Below are 13075 nucleotides of genomic sequence, written 5' to 3'. Positions count from 1 at the left end.
TGTGACCCATCTAACTCACTGCTGTTTCCCTGTACATGCAATCACCTGGTTCCCAACGCAAGAAAAATGCACTTTTGTGGCTTAAATAATTTTTTATGTGAATTCCAAAAGCTTTTGAAAGGCAAAAGCTATTTATCATACATTAGCAGGCAAGTGTTCACACTCCCACTTGCTGTTTGGGTGGATCCTATCTGATCGTGACCCTAACTCCTGTGGGTTCAACATCTCATTTTGGTTTTCAGGTTTGTTCAGTAAAAAGCACCTGGTCTGTGACGTGGTGGAGTTCACAAACGCTGCAACAAAAAACGCACACTGCAAATATATCACAGGTCTGGCGGAGTCGAAAAGAGAAACTTATCCTGTCCTTATCACTTCGATTGGAGGTCTGCAGACACATTATTGATTCGATTTGATTAATTGTCATATAAATTAGTATACAGTAAAAAGTATTGTTTCCTGCATGCTATACAGACAAAGCACACCGTACATAGAGAAGGAAAGGAGTGCAGAATGTAGTGTTACAGTCGTAGCTAGGGCGTAGAGAAAGATCAACTTGGTGTGAGATAGGTCCATTCACAAGTCCGATCATTTGATTTGACTTGATTTATTATTGTCACGAGTATTAGCACACAGTGAAAAGTATTGTTTCTTGCAGGCTACACAGACAAAGCATACAATACATAGAGAAGGAAATGAGAGAGTGCAGAATGTAATGTTACAGTCATTACAGGTGTAGAGAAAGATCAACTTAATATAAGGTAGGGCCATCCAAAAGTCTGTCAGCAGCAGGGCAGAAGCTGTTCTTGAGTTGGTTGGTACGTGACCTCAGAGTTTTGTATCTTTTCCCCACAGAAGAAGGTGGAAGAGACTATGTCCAGCGTGTATGGAGTTCTTGATTATGCTGGCTGCTTTTCCAACGCGGCAGGAAATATCAACAACGTCAATGGATAGGAGGCTGATTTGGGTGATGGACTGGGCTACATTCACGACCCTTTATAGTTTCTTGCGGTCTTGGACAGAGTCATACCAAGGTGTGATACAGCCAGAAAAGATGTTTTCTATAGTGCATCTGTAAAAGTTGGTGAAATTGTAGTGGACATGCAGAATTTCCTTCACCTCCTGATAAGATAGAGGTGTTTGTGTAGAAAACAGAAGGACTTTGCCTTCATACTGACCAAAACAAATAAGGAAGGGAGAGATCAACAGGGAAAGGTGAAGATAGTGGCTTTGCCAGTGGTTATTGCACAGGAACAACTGATATGAAAATGAGGGGATTATGGAGGAGTCTGTATCCTGGAGGCAAAATATTAGAGTAAATCATTGATTAATTGTTCAGATTGTATAGGTACAGAGTAAATTTGGCATCACTTACTAGGGCAGCACAGTGGCACAGTGCTCAGCATTACTATCTCACAGTGCCAGGAACCTGGGTTCGATTCCCAGCTTGGGTCACTGTCTGTGTGGAGTCTGCACGTTCTCCCCGTGACTGCATGGGTCTCCTCCCATAGACCAAAAGACGTGCTGGTTGGGTGCATTGGCCATACTAAATTCTCCTTCAGTGTGCCGGAACAGGCACCAGCATGGGGGATTTTCACAGTAACTTCATTGCAGTGTTAATGTAAGCCTACTTGGGACACTAATAAATGAACTTTAAACTTCAGGTTCTAACTAGGTACTTTTAAATTCATTCATGGGAGTGTCACTGGCAAGGCCAGTGTTTATTTCCCGTCCATTGCTGCTCTTGAAGCAGTGCTTGGGGATATCAGGAGGACGGAAAAGATTCCATACAAATTCAAACCTTTCTTTCTTCGTAATAGTTCTATGCCCTTACCTGAGATTTTCCACACCTCCAGGGGTTAATGGCAACAATGGAAAAATGTCAGAATGCTCGGCCAAATGTTGCACAAGTGAGCATTTTACTTACGTTTATTTTCTAATTCACAAACCATAACCAGCAACGAAGATTCTCCATTCCACCGTAAGGTCTTGTGTGCAGGAATTTGCCTTCACTTTAGATGCTAGAGATTAAAAATAGAACAAGACTATCTTTGTCAACATGCCTGCTGTAGCACTTTGTTACTGGTTTACCACAGTGAGTTATATAGATTGTATCACAGCCTGTCCTTCTATTAGAATTTATAGAGTCCTGCAGTGCACAAGAAGGCCATTCGGCCTATCGAGTCTGCACTAAGCACAATCCCACCCAGACCCTATTCCCAAAACCCCACACATTTACTCTGCTCATACCCCTGACACTAGGGGCAATCTAGCATGGCCAATCCATCTAACCTGCACATCTTTGGAACATAAGAACATAAGAAATAGGAGCAGGAGTGGGCCATCCAGCCCTTCGAGCCTGCCCCGCCATTCAATAAGATCATGGCTGATCTGAAGTGGATCAGTTCCACTTTCCCGCTTTCTCCCCATAACCCTTAATCCCCCTGTCTATCAGAAATCTATCTACCCGTGTCTTAAGTGACTTGGACTGTGGAAGAAACCAGAACACCCGGAGGAAATCCACGCAGACACAGGGAGAATGTGCAAACTCCACACAGACAGTGACCCAAGACCAGAATTGAATCTGGATCCTGGCGCTGTGAGGCAGCTATGCTAACCACTGTGCCACCCCTTTCTCTCTCATGTTTATGTAGCTTCTCCTTACATTCATCACTGGGGATAAGGGGAGGTGATGGTCTAGTGGTATTATTGCTAGATGACTAATCCTGAAACTCAGCCAGTTCTCTGGGGATCTAGGTTCAAATCCCGTCACAGCAGATGGTGGATTTTGAACTCAATTAAAAAATATCACAGTAACTTCATTGTAGCATTAATATAAGCTTATTTGGATACTAATAAATGAACTTTAAACTTCAGGTTCTAACTCGATACTTTTAAGTTTATTCATGGGGCAAGGCCAGTGTTTATTTCCCATCCATACCAATCTAATGATGACCATGAAACCATTATCGATCGTCAGAAGAACCATCTGCTTCACTGATATCCTTTAGGGAAGGAAATCTGCCATCTTTACCTGGTCTGGCCTACATGTGACTCCAGAGCCACAGCAATGTGGTTGATCCCCAACTGCCCTCGGACAACTAGGGATGGGCAATAAATGCTGGTCAGCCAGCGACGACCAAATCTCATGAAGGAATAAAAAACCCCTCAAAAATGTGCATTTATATCGCATCTTTAGCATACTAAACCATCCCAAGACATTTCACAGGAGATAATTTGACATGGAGCCACGTAAGATGATAGATTGGTCAAACAGGTTTTAAAGAGTGTCTTTTAAAGGAGGCACAGAGGTTTAGGGAGGGACTTCTAGAGTTTAGGCCCAGGCGCAGTAACTGATAATGAGGCCATGGGAAGAGAGGGATGTACAAACGTCCAGAGATGACGTGCATTTACGTGGGAAGTTCCAGATTAACTGGTCTTCCAATTTGCAATCCCAACTCAGGCTAAATGCAAATAATTATCTCACTTCATTGAAATTCAACAGCTGCTCATTTAAATTCAGAAAACGTCACCATTCACACCAAAGAAGGATGTCTGAAAGCTCCATCAGAAAAGTAGATTTAAGGAGGGTCTTAAAGAGGTCTTAAAAGTGGAGGTTACAGTTTGTGCAGAGAATGTTCCCTGCATTTTATTTCTGCTTTGAGTTCATTGAGCAGGACTTTACAGCCTCACTCATCCCAAATCCATAAAACCGAGGTTGTAGAATCATAGAAACCCTACAGTGGAGAAAGAGGCCCTTCGGCCCATCGAGTCTGCACCAACCACAATCCCACCCAGGCCCTACCCCCCATAATCCCCACATATTTACCTGCTAATCCCTCTAACCTACGCATCCCTGGACACTAAGGGGTAATTTCTTAGCACAGCCAATCAACCTAACCTGCACATATTTGGACTGTGGGAGGAAACTGGAGCACCCGGAGGAAACCCACGCAGACACGAAGAGGATGTGCAAACTCCACACAGACAGTGACCTGAGCCGGGAATCGAACCCAGGACCCTGGAGCTGTGAAGCAGCAGTGCTAACCCACTGCGCTACCGATAGGTCAATAGACCTATCCGTGGTCTGCCCCTTGCCAGCCTCTATTCCCGTGGCAGGTGAGACGGTAAAATTCCAGCCATTGGGTTTTTTTTTATAGTGCAGGACTGCGGTACCATTCAAAATTGACACAAGTAGCAATCTTAGGAGCATCCATTTGTGAATAGGGATGTGCTCCAGGGTATAAGTGGGTAACTTGTTGGGTTTTACAATCAGTGGGCATCCTATCTTTGAGAGATTGGGATTAGAATGTACGGCTGATATAAAACAAGCTGGGAAATTGTACCCACTATCAACAACAAAAAAATCCACATTTCGGATCCACATTGCAATGAAAGTTATCATTTCACTTTTCTGGTACTTGTTAATATTAAATTGAATGGATTCTATGGGCCCTATTTTACCATCTGGATTCTAAGTGCTGCACAGACTTGAAACTGGGGGTGTTTTAGATCTGATTTTTAGACCCGTTCTCAGGCGCCTCCACGCGCACTCTGCCTGATAAAATGACAGTGATTCTGAATCGCGTCGCAGAAGCCTGTAAGGGGGGGCTTAACACGCCCAAAACTCTGCAGCTCCGATCGGCACCTCCACCTGCGCACGCGCAGAGGAAAAAAAAATGATAGAATGCAGCTCCCCTGCTACATCGCCTTTGGGCTGGATACCTCCTCCCCCTGGTCCCCACAACATTACTGTCCCCCCCATCCCCCTCTGCCACCCAGACCGATTGTGGGCCTCTCCCCCTCACTGATCTCAGGCAGGCTGGCGGCGGACACATCCTACCCCACCGCGCCCCCCCCAGTCCCTTCCAGCTTATTGCTCTCAGGCGGAGTGGCAATAGACCCCCCCCCCACACACCACCACCCCCCCCAACCGATCTCAAGCTGAAAACCATCAGACGCTCGGCACTTACCTCCTCACCAACTGGAGCGCCCGAATCTTGTGGAGCATGTCTGTTTTGCGCCGATTCTGGATGGGTGAAGGCGGTGGTAAAGGGGGGATGTGCCGGTAAGGTTGGGCATGCAGCCCATTAAGTCAATTCAAATGCATGCAAATGGCTGTCGCACCCATTTTGGGCGTGATCCCAATCGTGGCCATTTTCGGGTCTTGTTAAAGGGGGGGATGGGTGCGGAGGCGGGCGTGGATCGCACTACTCGCCTCATGCCCGACTTTGCCAAGTTTTCGCTCCTGAAAAACGGGCGCAACTTGACGGCAAAATCGGGCCCTGTGTTTTAAACATTTGCTTAACGATTGTTACCTTAATCAGTTTTAACATTTTCTTCATCAACACCTTTGCAGGTGAATTAATTCTCAGGAAGATTCATTTCATTTGTCCTGAAAGTGCGTGACACTGAAAAGGGGCGATGTGGTTTGTGCATAATTATTCTAATGTGGATTCTGTGCTTATTGCCCTTATCTATGGCTGCCATCAGATCAGTGCGTACAACACAAGAACAGCAGAGTAAGCAGAATGTGGTCAAACAATTCAATCAGCACAGTCTGTAACCTACAATAGACACAGTCCTTTGTCATGGGATAAAATTGTGCAGAAATGTTCCGTTTGGTCCAACTGGTGTTTATTCTCCATTTCAGCCTCCTCCCTACTTCATCTCCCCCCATCAATATATCTGGTTTCCTCCAGGTGCTCTGATTTCCTCCCACAATCCGAAAGATGTGCTGGTTAGATGTATCGGCCATGCTAAATTCACCCTCAGTGTACCCGAACAGACGCCGGCGTGTGGTGACTAGGGGATTTTCACAGTAACTTCATTGCAGTGTTAACATAAGACTACTCTGATTTGACTTGATTTATTATTGTCGCATGTATTGGTACACAGTGAAAAGTATTGTTTCTTGTGCACTTTAAAGACAAAGCATACCATTCATAGAGAAGGAAAAGGAAGAGTGCAGAATGTAGTGTTACAACCATAGCTAGGGTATAGGGAAAGATCAACTTAATGTGAGATAGGTTCATTTAAAAGTCTGATGGCAGCAGGGAAGAAGCTGTTCTTGAGTCAGTTAGCATGTGACATAAAACATAGAATCACTACAGTGCAGAAGGAGGCCATTCAGCCCATCGAGATTGCACCAACCAGAATCCCACCCAGGCCCTATTCCCATAACTCCACATATTTACCCTGTTAATTAATCCCCCTGATACCAGGATCAATTTAGCATGGCCAATCAACCTAACCCACACACTTTTGGACTGTGGGAGGAAACTGGGGCGTCCGGAGGAAACCCATGCAGACATGGGGAGAATGTACAAACTCCACACAGACATTGACCCGGGGCAGGAATTGAACCCAGATCCCTGGCGCGGTGCTAACCACTGTGTTACCGTGCAGCCTCTAGATGTGGTTAGATGCATTGGTCATGCTAAATTCTCCTTAGTATACGGAACAGGCACCAGATTGTGGCAACATGGGGATTTTCACAGTAACTTCATTGTTAATGTAAGCCTACTTTGATTTGATTTATTATTATCACGTGTATTGGGATACAGTGAAAAGTGACCTCAGACTTGTGACACTAATAAACTTTATAGACTTCATCCTTCCGTTCCTTTCTCTCTGTGTGTTTACCCAGTTTTCCCTTTAAACACAGCTATGATATTTGCAACAACCACTCCCTGTGATAGTGAATGACATTCTCACTGTTCTTTGGGTAAACAGGTTTCTCCAGATATCCCCATCGGACTATCTTACACTAATGGCTCCGAATTTTAGCCTCCCTACGAGTGAAAAGACCTTCTCAAAGCCACTCCATCAAAGCTGTCCATATTTTACAGAGAGCTCTGTTGGGGAACCGTTTTATGAAAGAATACTTAATTTATACTGTTATACCTTCAAGCAGAATTGTTTAGCTGGTGATTAGAATTGTGTTGGGAGTTGGTTCAGTTCAGTTAGTTGGACGGCTGGCTCGTTACGCAGCGTGGGTCCAATTCCTTACTGACTGAGGTTATTCATAAAGGCCCCACCTTCTCAACCTTACCTTAAGTGTGGTGATCCTCAGGTTAAATCAGCACCAGTCAGCTCTCCCCCCCACTCAAAAAAGGGGAAAGCAGCTAATAGTCATCTGGGACTACGGCAACTGTAGATTCAAATTACTGATCTGTTCACATCACGCAGACACGGGGAGAATGTGCAAAATCCACACGGTGACATGAGGTAGGAATTGAACCCGGGTCTCTGGCACTGAAAGGCAACAGTGCTAACCGCTGTGCAAAGATGACCAGGGCACTATCAGATTGTTGTAAGAACCTGTTCTGGCCTCTATAATTGCAGAGGCATAACAATGTTTTTATCTCTTGACTGATCTCTAAAATATCCTTACAGGTCACTCAGCTATATTCACAGAAATCACAGAAACCCTACAGTGTAGAAAGAGGCCATTTGGCCCATCGAGTCTGCACCGACTACAATCCCACCCAGGCCCTACCCCCATATCCCTACATGTTTACTCACTAATCCCTCTAACCTACACATCTCAGAACACTAAGGGGCAATTTTAGCATGGCCAATCCACCTCACCCGCACATCTTTGGACAGTGGGAGGAAACCGGAGCACCCGGAGGAAACCCACCCAGACAGGGGGAAGAACATACTAACTCCACACAGACAGTGATGAGCTGGGATTCGAACCCAGGTCCCTGGAGCTGTGAAGCAGCAGTGCTAACCACTGTGCTACCGTGCCACCCCATTCAAGGTAATGGCTTTACCGCTACCTTCTCAAAGGTATGTGCATGGGTAATACATGCTGGCCTTGTTAGTGACACCCACATGGTCTATCTCCCAATCCTATTATCTTCTATTTCACTTCCTGAAATTATTTGTGCGTTCCTCACAATTTGTGAAGGAGATGAAATTTCTCTGAGTACAAAAGGAGACAGCGACAGACACACTGACGTAATTCACCTGGAAACAGACAACCTTTCAAGTTAGGAAATTATCCCTATTGGCTCTTAGTTCTGCTGATGCATGCAAGTGAGATAATGGTTAATTAATGATTAGATTAATGTCTGTGTTTTTAATAATACCGTCATTAACTTGGATCAGTGCCAATTTACAAAACACCAGATTCTTACTGAAGGTCTAGGCAGATAAATCGACCAGGTATTTGAGACAATCTCAGTATTTGGTGCCAAAATGCATGTTTAGGCCCATACTCGTCATATAAGTTGACCCCCCCCCAACCCCACCACCACCACCACCCATTAGGAGTCAGCCTCAATTTTCCATCTGAGAAACATGCTGAGACTTGATACGTCAGTACATGGGATCAAATAAGGGATACAGAGAGTGCTGGATCTTATTGAGACATATCGGATTCTCAGAGGGACTGACAGGGTAGAGGCTTAGTGTGGAGCTGCCGGCGTTGGACTGGGGTGGGCACAGTTAGAAGTCTCACAACACCAGGTTAAAGTCCGATAGGTTTATTTGGAATCACAAGCTTTTGGGATGCTGCTCTTTCCTCAGTGAGTTGAGAGACTGTTTCCCCATGTGGGAGAGTCTAGGTCCAGGAGGCATAATCTCAGAACAAGAGGGTCGCCTATTTCCAACAGAGATGAGGAGGAATGTCTTCTCTCAGAGGGAAGTGAATCTGTGGAATTCTTTACCACAGAGGGCAGTAGAAGCTGGGTCATTAAGTGTGTTCAAGGCTGAGGCAGGCAGGTTTTTAAATCAGTAAGGGAATCGAGGGGTGTGGAGATAAGGCAGGAAAGTGGAGTTGAGGATTGTCACATCAGATCAGTCATGATCTCATTGAATGGCGGAACAGATTTGATGGGCTGAATGGCCTACTTCTGCTCTGACATTTTATGGAGTTTAAGACATGCCCACACAGAGCAGACGCACGTTCCCACCAACGAACAGAAATGGAACCACCTGCAACAACACAGTTTGCATTTCATACTCAGCATGCAAGACTCTCCCCGATTTTGGAAGGACTTTTGAAAGTTTCAAAGATTGACTTATATATATTGCAATCTACAGGAAATTTACAATATGGCAATAAAAACCATTCAACTCAACTGTCTGTGCTGGCATTTAAACTCTGCATTTGCTTCCTCTGACCCTATTTCACCCCACCCTCTTAGCAAATCCTTCTATTCTTTGCTTCCATCTGTTTATCTATCTTTCCCTGGAACGTATCTACACTTCACTCCCCGTGGTGATGGATTTCCCACACTGATCCCATTCTCTGGGTAAAGAGGTTTCTCCTGAATTCCCTACTGGATTTATTAGTGACAATGTTCCATGGATCATTCTTGGCTTTGGTGCCATTTGTGGGTGAGACCAACCTCTCCATGTCCACCCCTCAGTCATCTGTTTTATTTTTTGGGTACAGAGTCTCAGCTTGTTCAATCTTTCCTGACAATTTTAGCCTCTCAGTTCTAGTATCCTTCTAGCAAATCTTACTGGATATGTGCACTAGCCTTTGGCGATGTGTACCTGGACATCTAAATTGCTGTTTTCATCTGCAGTTTTTAGTCCCCACCATTCACAAATTCTTTTTTTTTAAGGACCTGTCCTTACATCCACACTGGAAATGCTTAAACACAGCCCCAGGGGAAAAAGAAAGACCATAAGATCAGAATTAGGCCATTCGGCCCATCAAGTCTGCTCTGCCATTCGATTATTGCTAATAAGTTTCTCAACCCCATTTTCCCACCTTTTCCCCATAACCTTTGATCCCCTTACCAATCAAGAACCTATCTATCTCTGTCTTAAGCACACTCAATGACCTGGCCTCTACAGCCTTCTGTGGCAGAGATTCACCACCTTCTGGCTGAAGAAATTCCATCTCAGCTCAGTTCTAAAGGGCCTACTCTCTCCTAAAGGAAACATCTTCCCTACGTCCACTCTATCCCGGCCTTTCAGTATTCTGTAAGTTTCAATGAGATTCCCCCTCATCCTCCTAAACTCCATCAAGTACAGACCCAGAGTCTTCAAAGGCTCCTCATACGTCAAGCCTTTCAGTCCTGGGATCATTCTTGTGAACCTCCTCTGGACTCTCTCCAAGGCCAGAACATCTTTTCTTACATATGGTGCCCAAAGTTGCTCACGGTTCCAAATGGGGTCTGACCAATGCATTATAAAGCTTCAGCAGTACATCCCTGCTCTTGTATTCTCAAAACGAATGCTAACATTGCATTTACCTTCCTAACTATCAACCTATCAACTCAACCTGCAAGTTAACTTAAGAGTGGTAAGGCCACACTTGGAATACTGTGTACAGTTTGGTCACTCTATTATAGAAAGAATATTATTAAACTAGAAAGATTGCAGAAAATATTTACTTGGACGCTAGTGGGACTTGATGGTTTGAGTTATAAGGCGAGGCTGAATAGACTGGAACTCTTTTCCCTGGAGTGTTGGAAACTTAGAGGTGATCTTATAGCGGTCTATAAAATAATGAGGGGCATAGATCAGTTAGATAGTCAACATCTTTTCCCAAAGGTAGGGGAGTCTAAAACTAGAGGGCAGAGGTTTAAGGTGAGAGAGGAGAGATACAAAAGTGTCCAGAGAGGCAATTTTTTTCACACAGAGGGTGGTGAGTGTCTGGAACAAGCTGCCAGAGGTAGTAGTACAGGCGGATATAATTTTGTCTTTTAGAAAGCATTTAGACAGTCACATGGGTAAGATGGGTATAGAGGGATATGGGCCAAACACGGGCAATTAGGACTTTTACGGTAGTTTAAAAAAAAAGAACAGCATGGACAAGTTGGGCTGAAGGGCCTGTTTCCATGTTGTAAACCTCTATAACTCAGAGAATCCTGAGCTAGGACTCCCAAGTCCCTTTTGCGCTTCTGATTTCTGAACTCTCTCCCCAGTTAGAAAATAGTCTACGATTTGACGCGATTGCCCCATTAGCCGCTCTCTGACAAACTGAGAATTCTCCCACCAATAACACAAGTCGTTCAACAGTGAAGGGGTGCAAAAATAAATCTGAAAACTGCAAACGACCAAATTAGAAAAAAACTTTGAAAACTGCTTTTATCGGACAAGCTGGAGGTCACACATTTACAAAACATAACCGCAGAGGAACAAATGAGCAGAACTTATTACAGTTGTACAAGAGGGACACATTTAAATTTACAAACAGCAGAACCACAGTTCCAGTTTAAATAATATTAAAAACCTCGACTTTCCCCCAAAATATAAAATTTCATGAAGCTTTTCAAAACAAATCCGATGGGAAAATGATTTAAATTAAAGCACGCTCCCACCCCCGCCCCCCCAACCAAAAAAAAATGTTATAAATGATTGCTGATAATATCCCATCACTTTGGCAAAAACAAAAGAACGCTCGCTATGTAACATTCTATAAATCAAAATGTAACAAAGACTGTTTACATCTGGGATAATGCTTATGAGCAATATTGTACTCAATTATGTACAGGAATATAAACAGAGCACATTTGTGAAAATATACTGTTTGCATTGTGGGGGAATGCAAGGTACCCCAGTCCCCTATTCCCTCACCAATGCTCTCTCTCTCCTCTCTTAAATCAAAGTCAAGGCTACAGAGCTGGTCTCTGGTGACATTTCTACATTATTCAACATTGCACATCTCGAAAATACCGTACTACAAACTCGTCGGGGGTGCAGCGAGCTACACGCACTTGCTGATCAGACTGCCCGAGCACAGATAATTACTGTATGGCTGGATAATGACAAATGCACTTCACATTCAGGCTCACTAATGCATCGTGACAGTTTTACCAGCGTCACTACCAGGGCTAAATCCAGCTGTGGAAAAATGAGAAAGCGCATGCATAAGTATTTTCACATGGAACACAAGACGGTTTGAATTTGATTCGAATCTGAAGGTGATACAATTCAGCCCAATATTATATAAACCCATGTAAACCAGCATAGAATTTATAATACTCAACCATTGCTCTTTTAATTAAATGGACACATTAAGTTCAAATGTTGCTGCTTTGTTTGACATATATCCTATCTGAAATATATCTTCCTTATGCCACCCCTCATTTTATCATCTTTAATAACTATATACAAGGTATTAGATAAGTGTAAACTGACAGCAAAAATATTGATGCTAACATTATTTCCCCGTTTTCCAATATATTAAACATACAAAGTCTATATTTTTTTTAAGATAGGCTTTTATAGCAAAGCAAATGGACCCAATTCCAACACTGAGATCTAGAAACTGTACAATTAAATGCAAACTAGCAAAGCTTCTCAGAGAACCTGGTAAAATCCAAATACAATTCCCTGAAGCAGAGCTTTAAATGTGCAAACGTGATTTTCCTTTGGCTCCGCGACCTAGCTGGCTTCATTATCCTTAGTCCCGATTCCCTTCCCGCATTCCCAATTGTTGAGGGTGTCCTGAGTGAGTACATGCAGGAATGACTTGGTATGCCGATGAAAGACGCTCTCCCTGCGTGCCTTTAAACCACGGAGGAGGAATTGGAAATTCCCTGAACGGTGGCCCCGGTTGGAGTTCCGCTGATTGCATTGAAGATGTGATACGAATTAGGCAGAAGGTTGATCTTCATTCCATCATCCTCCGGCGAAATCTTAACAAGAAGGGCACAGCGTTAGAACCCAAACAGCGCGGAGCCGAGCGGGGAATTTTCGCAAAGGCGCAAGTGAGCAAGAGAAGCAGTTTCTTTTATCCGCACAAGTTTTTTTTTGTCTGAAAAGCGCGATTCAATTTATAGATTAAGTCTCAGTATGCTGTAGACACACACACTGATGTCATGCAATTTCAGAGTTCACAACAGTGATATTACCATCCAATCTGCGCACATTACGTGAGGGCAGCATTCAGAGAAATAGAAAAATGAGAAAATATACTGGTTAGTTTTTATTTTCACAGCATTCAGCAATCTTATATCACCGATACAGGAAATTGGGTTTCACACCGTTACATTCTCATCATTAAACATCCTGGTTGGAGAGGTACGACCTCTCCTGAGTCATGTTCCTATTTCCGAAAAAACATTGGGAAGTAAAGCAAAGCAAAAAACACTGAGTGGACGTT

At 43.8% G+C, this 13075-nt stretch overlaps 2 protein-coding genes across 4 annotated transcripts in view; both read right to left on the bottom strand.

Annotated features, from left to right (window-relative positions):
* Positions 1-5155, bottom strand: part of LOC145349478 (solute carrier family 15 member 1-like) — a 51082-nt gene extending 45927 nt beyond the window's left edge. The window contains exon 1 of the mRNA XM_080198017.1: positions 5125-5155. Coding sequence (XP_080054143.1) covers positions 5125-5155 — 31 coding nt within the window. The remainder of the gene's footprint in view (positions 1-5124) is intronic.
* A 5874-nt stretch (positions 5156-11029) lies between these two features.
* The window catches only part of LOC145349516 (dedicator of cytokinesis protein 9-like), a 305922-nt gene continuing 303876 nt past the window's right edge, over positions 11030-13075 (bottom strand). For all 3 annotated transcript variants that reach the window (XM_080198064.1, XM_080198065.1, XM_080198063.1), the window contains exon 53: positions 11030-12608. In XM_080198064.1, the coding sequence (XP_080054190.1) occupies positions 12480-12608 (129 nt within the window). In that variant the 3' untranslated portion in view covers positions 11030-12479. The remainder of the gene's footprint in view (positions 12609-13075) is intronic.

Source organism: Carcharhinus amblyrhynchos, chromosome 10 (genome assembly GCF_965287045.1).
Source record: "Carcharhinus amblyrhynchos chromosome 10, sCarAmb.v2.hapA, whole genome shotgun sequence".
Classification (NCBI taxonomy): domain Eukaryota; kingdom Metazoa; phylum Chordata; class Chondrichthyes; order Carcharhiniformes; family Carcharhinidae; genus Carcharhinus; species Carcharhinus amblyrhynchos.
Note: the sequence above shows the minus strand (reverse complement) of the source record. Positions and strands in the feature narration are given on the sequence as shown.